Here is a 9,549-nt window from a genome sequence, read left to right as displayed (position 1 = left end):
AGATATCAAAACCCTCCTCCCCGTCTGAGGGAACGTGCAGCAGGATTTTGAGGGGCTATTGTGGGGCCCGTGGGCCTGATAGCCTCAGCCCATCGTGTAGTAGGCCCAAGGCCCACGCCAAGGAAGGATGACCATCCGAGGCTAAATTAGGGAGAGACTTTTTTTTGGATCCACGCCGAAGACCTCTTCATCCTCGGCATACTAAGGATAATTTTGGAAAGAGACAAGCCCAGAGTAAGCTGTCACCTCCACACTTAATGCGTTCACCTAACCCCTCTGGCCGCATTAATAGGGATGTAACCCCTTAGCAGGGCGACGTTGATCAAGGTGAGCCACTTGAGTGTTGATAAGGTCTCTGATGGGACGGACGGTCAGAAGAAAGGCGAATGGATGATCAACAGATGGAAGAACGAGATAGGACAATAAAGACTATATAAAAGGAGCGAGTAAAGTAAAAGAAGGAGGGGGGAAAAGAAGAAGAAAAGGCCTCCTCGGCCATGGGCCGAGGAGCATCCCCCAGTTGTAAATAGTTCTAAGTATTTTTTTTAATAAAAGAAAAGAGTTCATGCTTCGTGAACGCCGGCCAGCGCCTAAACCTTCGATCCACTCTCTACAAATTTATTGTTTGGGCTTGTTGGGCTGAAAACCCATTCATACTCTAGGTCCAAGCCAAATTGAGTCCCCACACTTATAAACTTGAATTGTTTTTAGTTCTATAAAAAAAATGGCTCATGCATATAAAATCATTCAAAAATTATGTTTTTTTATGATTTATTTATATTGGACTCCTCGTTTTTTACACTAAATTAACTCATTTAGCATAAAAATTAAAAAACTTAGACTAAATGGGACACATGTCGCAAAATCAAACTCTAATTGAAATCCAATTTTTACATTGAATTAACTCACTTTGCACAAAAATTTAAAAACTTAGATTAGATGGGACACATGGCGCAAAATTAGACTCTAACTAAATTTCAATTTGAAATCTAATTAAATTTTCTCTCAGTTTTACCTATTATTATTATTATTATTATTATAATATATAGATTATTATATTTTTATGCTGGATTTTCAACTGCTAGTCTTACAAGTTACCAACATCGTGTACTATAAAAATGTGGATATAGAGTTCATTATTCTTATTCTTATTATTCAAAATATTACTACAATTATTATTAGGGTTATGATTTAGTGTGAGGGTTAGGGATAGTAATAGTTTTTTAGTAATTCTATTTTTAGGGTTATTCTAACTACTATTACTTCTACTATTATTATTTGAGTTATGAAAGAAGGCAAAAGAGTTACTAATATTTTGTTGACATACATGTACTTTACATCCTACAGCTTTGATCAATTGTCATTTTAGTTCATTAAGTTAAAAACTGCCATTTTAGTCTATTAACTTTGATAAATTTTCATTTTAAATACTAAATTTAAGATTTTTATTTTACTCTATTAACTTTGCACAATCATCATTTTAGTCCGCTATGTTCAAAAAGTTGTAATTTTACTCCATTAAATAAATTAAAGAAATAATCTTTTATAATTAAAATTGTGAAAAGAAGTTGTTTTAAGTATTGTAACTTAGGACCCGTTTGGCAAATCATTTTAGCAACATGATTTCATTTTTTAAACAATATTACACACATTTTTACATACTTTTTCATTCATACGTATTTCAAAAAAATACAAACAACATTATTCAAACTTCTCTACCAAATGAGCCCTAATCGTTTAAATGACAACAAATGGAATGACTAAAGTGACCATGTTACCAAAGTTTATGAACTAAAATGAAAATTTATCAAAGTTATAGGGAGGAAAATGCTTCTCTTTTTTTTCTTCTTCTTCTCAGATTGAGCACCTGTGATCCATTGATCCTATGAATACATATTATTGTAGCTGCAAAAAAATTGTTTTGGAATTATAGATTTCAGCAAAACAATTCAAAAAATTGAGGTGATGCATGGGAGAACGACTATGGGTCTGTTGGGCAGAAACTCTTCCCGATTTGACTACACAATAGTTGGGCTTCTGTCTCGGCCATCTGCGCCTTAACCCAAAGCCCAATAAAATGGATCGTTTATTGAGAACTTTGGCAAAGGGAGTAGGCCTGCTAGGATGAGCTGGGCTCAACTTTGAACTCGGCCTAAATTTGATGAATATAGGGCCGAACCTAGACTTCCTTTTGTTAATTACATTTTCATGTAAATTATACTACTCAAATAATTATTTCTTTGGTGTTTAACATGTTTAACTTTTGTATGTATCCTTAACTTTTTGAACAATTATTATTTAATTATTAAGGTAAGAGAAAAATTAAAAGTAATAATTATTCACCTAAAAAAAGGGAAATTTAAAAATAAACCTTTTTTTTTTAGAAACAAACATACACACACAAGGGAGAGAGAAAAAAGTTTTAACACAAATGCACCTCACGCCTATTATATAATTTGAAATCTAATTGAATTTCATGCAGCCGCCCCTCTCACACCTCAACCTTACTCAGTTTCCAGTTTCCACTCTCACTCTTAATCTCAACTCAAGCGATCAAGCCCCACACAAGCCCTCCCTCAAGCAACCAAGAAAATCATCGCTGACAAGCCCAGCCACAATCAAGCATCAAGCACCTCGCCAACAAGTTGAAACTCTCAACAATCACGAAAATCTCCACAACCACCGTGAACTACCCCTCACCCATTATAGACCCACAACCGGTTGGGTTCGGGTTTTTTTCTTTTCGTGTTTTTGTGAGCAAAATTTGGATTTGGATTTTTTTTTTCTTTTTTGTGTGTTTTTCCGTGGGATTTTCAGATTTGCTAATTTTATTTCTGGGTTTGCAAAATTTATGGGATTTGTTGGATTTTTTGTGTAGATTGGTTTGTTAGATCCTAGCATCCATTTGGATGCCAAGAAAATGTTGTTCTATGATGATTTGTGATTTTGGGTTCGTATCGATTTCTTTGTTTGTGATTTTGGGCTGGGGCCCGTGGGCCCCACAAGCTTCGACGAGGCAGGTTTGGGTGAAACCAAAAAAAAAAACCCATTTATTAAATGGGTCAGGGCCGAGTTAGGGTAACAATTATAGGCCCGCGAGTCGAGTTCAGATATAAAGAAACCCGACCCGAACTCAACCCATTGCCATTCCTAGTTGCTGTCATTTTCAAAAGGACACCAAAGAGGAAAAGTAAAACTACAAAAGAGGGGAAGACCTCCCCCCCCCCCCCCCCCACCCCGCCCCGGCCTCGACCCCAAGATTATTGATTTAGAGATCCAACTACTTTATTTATTCATTTGATCTTTTTTCATTTGTCTTTAATTAAATGATTATTGAAAGATTGTTTTGAAATTGATTTTTATAGTTGATACTCCACACTACAAAACAAATCTCACAATTTTACTGTGTTGTTGTCCAAAAATACAATGAAGGAATATGGGGCAACTAACGAGTACTAAAATTACGGGCTTGTCATATAGCCAAAGAACCTTCAATCCAAAAGCTCATCCATATAGATGATGAGCATACAATCCACTAGGTTGTAGTATGAGAAGACGACTGTATGGCATTAATGGTGAAAGCCATTAATGGCTTTGTAACTGACGAGCTCCAACGGTCAGAAAGACCAGTTATGAGTTAGTCAAACCTTCATTAGAGCTCAAACAGACGTTTCTCAAGACAGCCAAGAGAGCCATGAAGAGGCCAACGACAGTTGCACTCATAATGGGGCTCCCAACGGCTATATCAAAGCTATAATTAAGCCACCAAGCACTAGAAGAAAGGTATTCAATTCTAAATACACAGAATTACATTCTTATTCTCTAAGATATATTGAGAACTCTATTGACTTAATCATCAAAAAACTGTTGGCTAACACCATTCTAGTGTATTTCTCTCTCATCTTTGCAAGGAATGTAACCTCGTCATAAGCTCTGATGAAGCTATCGATAGACAAATATTTTTGGCTTCATCACCCCCAATAATTTGTTATAGAATTCACATTTTGAAAAACTCACTGTTGAATTACATGTTCTATATGTTCTTAACACTCATGCCAATTTTCATGTTAATTGGATGTTATTTATCATTCGATCCATAAACTTATCTTTTATCTAACAGTGGATTTGTCAAAATTCGTATCCAATTAAGAAATATTAAGTGGTGTAATATTATTTAAAATTAAATTGTTACTTAGGGTATATATATATATATATATATAATGTTTCTCTTAGGATGGAAATGTGTGACAAAACTAAATTCCTAATTCGTAAGGCTGGACCTGTTAAGCCTGGACTAGCACCATGAATGTTTACTTATAATCTTGCCCCCAATAGACCTATGAACAATTAAAAAGGAGAGCTTATTTTTATTGGTTTTAAAAAATAAGTTGGCCAAAAAATAAGGCTTATATTTAAAAAGTTATGGCTAACAAGCATATGTGCATAAATTAGGCTCTGGTTTCATCTTCAAAAATAGATTGTTGTTCTTATGCTAGAGAATAAATTAGGCTCTGATTTCATCAACATATTAAATAGTGATAACCATGAGGATGGCTGGAGAGGAATAGGGAAAATGCTAGGAATACAAAAAGCCTCACAACTTTTGCCATAATTTGCCACGTGGTGAGTTGTAAATAATGGATGTCAAATCATGGGTCTCACCTCCACTACTCACAGCGTAAAGAGTTGAGGCAAAAGTTGTGAGATTTTGTCTCTAGCATTACATAAGGAATAAATTTGATGATGTTGTTCTCAATACATATGTAACGACGTGAAAAAGATGTAACAATATAAGCTCATTATTATTATTTCTTTTAATGGGAATATAAGCTCATTATTATTGTAACACAATAACATCAGGCAGATTACATCTAGATCTTCGGACACCATTATTTTTGGCCCATTAACAAATAGAATTACACTTTGCTGATGTTTCTGGTACCAAGAAAGTCGAACTAAGATTTAATAGACACCTGAAACTTGCCATGAAAATGAAAATAGAAGTACAACAGAGACAAATCTTCAGCAGTTGATTATGCAGCTGCAGTGATACACTCGATTGCCTGTTTGCATATTCCGGTCATTGTTGCTTCAGGCCCATAAACCTATAAGAGAAATTGAAAATAAGACACTTCGTAGATGCTCATTTTAATGCTAATATCAATATTAAGGTGTTCCGTATCAGATTTGTTGCAGTTTCATATATCAGCAAAAAGGTATGGAGTGTTTCGCTATATTAATACCTCAATTGGGATGCCAATTTCCTCTCCAAGTCCACGCATTTTTGCCAGGCCTTTCTGGTAGTTAGGACCTCCTCTCCTCACGTAAATGTGCACCCTTGCTGCTTTAAGTTTTGATTCCTGATTTATTAACATTTTGTAATCAGTTATGCTTACAATAAGCAAAGGAACACTGTGAAATTAAGTTTAGTTTATTCAGGTCACACTCACCTTCTCCTTCAGGGCACGAATTATACCATTAAATGTAGCAGCAACATCAGTAAAGTTAGCTATACCTCCTCCAATTACAAGGGCTCTCTTACGGCCATCAGGATCAGCAGTTACACACTGTACAGGAGCAATGAGATTATTTTAAGAGCTAGCAGGGAAGATATAATGAGTAATTCTTAGCTACTCCAAGAGTTCGAAAAATAATGCTCCCTCCTCTCACATTCATGGTAGAGTCTACTCATTAAATTTATAGTAGAGTCCACTACGAATATGAGAGGAAAGAGCATCATTTTTCTGTGCTCCAGGAGTAACTAAGAATTTTCCAAATATAATAAAATTCTGATTGTGAGCATAACTATAACATGGTCCTCATGCTATATTTAGTAGAAATTAAGGACAACACAAGCTGGACAAGCACAAAACTAGTGTTTATTTGTTCATGCAACATTATAACACAACCCTATATAGTGTACGGTATGTCCTTACGTCAAGTACAACTCTGGCATATTGCAACACTTCATCTTCATTGGGAGCTCCACTATATTCTGCATAGTTTCCAAGCTCAGAAGCATAGCCAAGATCCCCAACCTGATTAAGCAATAATGATCAGAACACATGAAATTTATGCTAAGGTGAACAAAAGTTAAACTTAACAATAGTTGCACTACTGTTAAAAACAAAAGAGAACCACACCGTATCTGCATAGATAACACTTGCACCTCCTCCAGCTACCATGGTCCAAATTCGTCCCTTAGGGTTCAAAACAGTGAATTTCAAAGAAGCACTTGTCTGCAAGCAGGTGGGAAAAAAAATAAAAAGAATAATTAATAGACTTAATAAGATTCTCATAAAGGAAGCTAGCAGTGTGATTCACAAAGATTTCATTAAAATTAAACAATATGAATATATCATAAAGAGAATACAAGAATCTTAATTTATAGTGAAGATTCAAAAGCCACAGATGACTTGAAACGCCTTGATAAGAACTTAGGGGATTTCTGAACGCTGATATATAAATATTCTTACAAACATTCTTTTAAACCAAAAGTTGTAGCAATAGCCATACACATAATTTTAACAATAGATGGCAATCACAAAATTCATCAAGAAATAGAGAGACAAAAGGATGTTTGCTTGTGAGGAATAAAAGAAAATTTAATATTGCTCGAAATTTTCAAGGACAATATGATTTTGCGAGTGGAAACAGATTTCAGATTCAGGGTGTTAAGCATCAATTTTACCTTTTCATCTAGTCCATGAATAAAGCTCTCTGAAGGACTCATAACTCTTCCAAATGGCATTGGAAATTCAATACTGCCCCACCTGCAAGAAAAAATCACGTAAGATGAGATCAAAGTTGAAGCCATGCAGTAAAAGTATTAATTACAAAATTTGTTTGGTTCAAAATAAAGAGAGAGAATGGTAAAAATGAACAAAGAAAACAGGACATACTTCTTAAAGTTCTTGAAAGCAGCAGTATCATCCAACTCTCCTCTCATATCCAAAGGATAGGGCTTTCCATCAACCAAAGCGAAAGGATTCATCTCTAGGAAAGTGAAGTCCAGGTCTGGCACATAAAGATTAAATGTTAACATAAGATCCGATCTGTTAATAAATTTTGTCTTCAGATATGTAATAGAATTGATTTGGCAAATATCTATAACATACCTTGAAATATTGTAAAAACTGTTTTGATAAACTCCTCAATCTCTACTTTGATCTGAATGAACAAAATTTTTTTGTCAAGATTTCAAATTCAAGCTAATACTAGTGTCCATAAACAGTAAGTGTGAGATTTCACATAGCATGAGCATTGAATTTATAACAATTTTTTATGCCCATGCATTAAGCTGAATCATTCACTGAATAAATTTTATTTTCCTCCACCCCCCCCCCCCCCCAAAAAAATCTCCTATAAACTATGTATTGAAGTCAAGGAAGGGAAGAAGAATGCAAGAAGGATGATTTATCAATTCCAGTGAAGCTGATATATCACCAAGAAGAAGAAAACAAAAGGGTCGAAGATTATCAATAAAGGAAAAATTACCTCCAAAGGAAGCGTCGCAACAAGTGGAGCACATAATTCTGATGTAAGAGACACTCCTGTTGGGATAAATATAGTCTTAACCTGAAAAAAGTACATATTCCTTTGGTAAATTACAGAGCTCTATGGTGAAAGAATTTACAAAGACAAAGAGACAGTACAATTTGGAAGTACAAAGTTCTTAAAAATAATGACTTAAAAGAAGTAATGATTTCGTATCAAAGAGTACCTTATCCCAGTTCTCTTCAATTTCAATCCCTCCACATTCTGAAAAGCTTATACCATTCCCAATTCGGTCTGAGACAATATTAAGATAGAACTCTTCGTTGTGTGGGATGAAAGGTTCTACAATGAATGTCGTAATAGGTCCTTTACATCCACCCATCTCAACCTATAAACCAACACCGATAAAATTCACGCAAAAAAAGATGCTCAAAGCAATGAACTACAGTATAAAGCAACAAAATCATACAGTGTAAGAGTAGAAAAAAAAAAAAAAAGAAAAAAAAAGAAAAGGGGGTACCTCTTTGCCAAGACGCTCCTTCACGAATGTAGCAACTTGAGCCAAATCAAGATTCAAGGCAACTAAACCGCTCTTCCCACGCTTCCCGAACAACATATCAGGTTTCACAACCAACTTCATCGACGAAAGCCAAGGTTCATTTTGGGCTAACTCATTGAAATCTGTTGATTCCGTGACCTGATGCAAGCAAAAAAGTACACACCAAAAATAAATAAATAAATAAATAAATAAATTCCAATATCTATCCTAATCATAAAGCTAAAATTAATGAAGACAAAAGAAAATAAGCTTTTTCTTAATTTCAAAAAACACATCTTGGAAGATCAAATCTCAGAAAATATCCCAATTCAAATCTACAGTTATATAATATTGTTAGCTTAAATGATTAAATTCATCATTTTCCAATAACTTAAAGCTTTTAGAACAATCAGTAATTTATCATTATATATGCTAAAAAGCACGGACATGGATACGCATACGAGTTCAGGTGCAACACAACGACACAAACAAACAATTTCTGAAAAAGCATAATATAAAATGACTGGTACGACAATCTAAATAAAGTATCAATGCTTTTTAGGGTATCTTAGCAGGAGGTCAGCTTTTGGAACAATCAGTAATTTATCAAATAACAACGATCTAGTTTAGGAGATAAAATCGATGTAGATCTATGTTATAACGAAGTCGCTGATTAACACTAATATATCATTCCTAATCTCTTAGATTTCAGAACCTCGCAACATTTTTTTCAAAAATATTTGAATTAATATTCGGTATTTAAACATATAATAATCTAATTTAAGCTAAAAAAAAAAAAAAAAAAAAATTAGACATCTTTTCAAACATTCAGAGATTATGAATTTTTGGCATAACTTACTTGGGCTGATTTAATAGGTAGTTCACGGCCAGAGAGCCTCTTGAAGTGCTCTTTCAACAATCTCTTGGAATCGTACTCTCTGATCTTCTTGCGTGCCATTTCCTTCTGATTTCTCTCTAACCTGTGAAAAATGAAATCTCAGCCGTCAGTTTATATCAAAAAAAAAAAAAAAAAATCCAATGCCCCAGATCTCGATCATGATTCATGCAGAACTGGAAAAAAAAAATCAAATTTATTCGGAACACAGAAATAGGGGAAATGAAATATAATGAAGCATAGAAAGAGAAACCAAAAAAAAAAAAAAAAATTTAAATTACCGTTGAAAGAGAAGCAGGAGGAAGCTCGCTAATATGCAGTTTGTGAGAAATTTAGAAACAAAGAACTTTGAAATCTTTCAGTCTATGGCTTGGTCTATTTATAATTGCCAACTTGCCAACTGAATTTTTTTTTTTTTTTTTTTAAATACTAATTTTAGAATTGGGTTTGGTTGGGCTCAGACTTTGGTGTAGCGGGAACTGAGTAGTGAGTAGTACACACATGTGGCACCTACCGCCTTGGACCAACACTTCAACAATAATTTTTTTTTTTAATTTTAAAAAAAAAAAATTATGGGGGGTGATTTGGTGCGTCGCGGGAATAGATTGGATGATGGGGT

General features: G+C 34.5%; 1 protein-coding gene across 1 annotated transcript; it reads right to left on the bottom strand.

Moving 5' to 3' along the window:
* Positions 1-4,781: 4,781 nt before the first annotated feature.
* On the bottom strand, positions 4,782-9,323 carry LOC112033998 (ATP-citrate synthase alpha chain protein 1). Its single transcript, XM_024066779.2, has 13 exons — positions 9,212-9,323; positions 8,895-9,015; positions 8,018-8,194; positions 7,724-7,885; positions 7,498-7,578; positions 7,119-7,170; positions 6,903-7,017; positions 6,692-6,773; positions 6,144-6,239; positions 5,937-6,038; positions 5,451-5,567; positions 5,244-5,360; positions 4,782-5,105 (listed from the first exon to the last, which is right to left on the bottom strand). Exons 2-13 carry the CDS (start codon positions 8,991-8,993, stop codon positions 5,034-5,036), a joined length of 1,272 nt encoding a protein of 423 aa, XP_023922547.2. The 5' UTR covers positions 8,994-9,015; positions 9,212-9,323; the 3' UTR covers positions 4,782-5,033.
* Between the last annotated feature and the right edge of the window lie 226 nt (positions 9,324-9,549).

This window comes from Quercus suber, unplaced genomic scaffold (genome assembly GCF_002906115.3).
Source record: "Quercus suber isolate HL8 unplaced genomic scaffold, Cork oak 2.0 scaffold_155, whole genome shotgun sequence".
Lineage (NCBI taxonomy): Eukaryota > Viridiplantae > Streptophyta > Magnoliopsida > Fagales > Fagaceae > Quercus > Quercus suber.
Note: the sequence above shows the minus strand (reverse complement) of the source record. Positions and strands in the feature narration are given on the sequence as shown.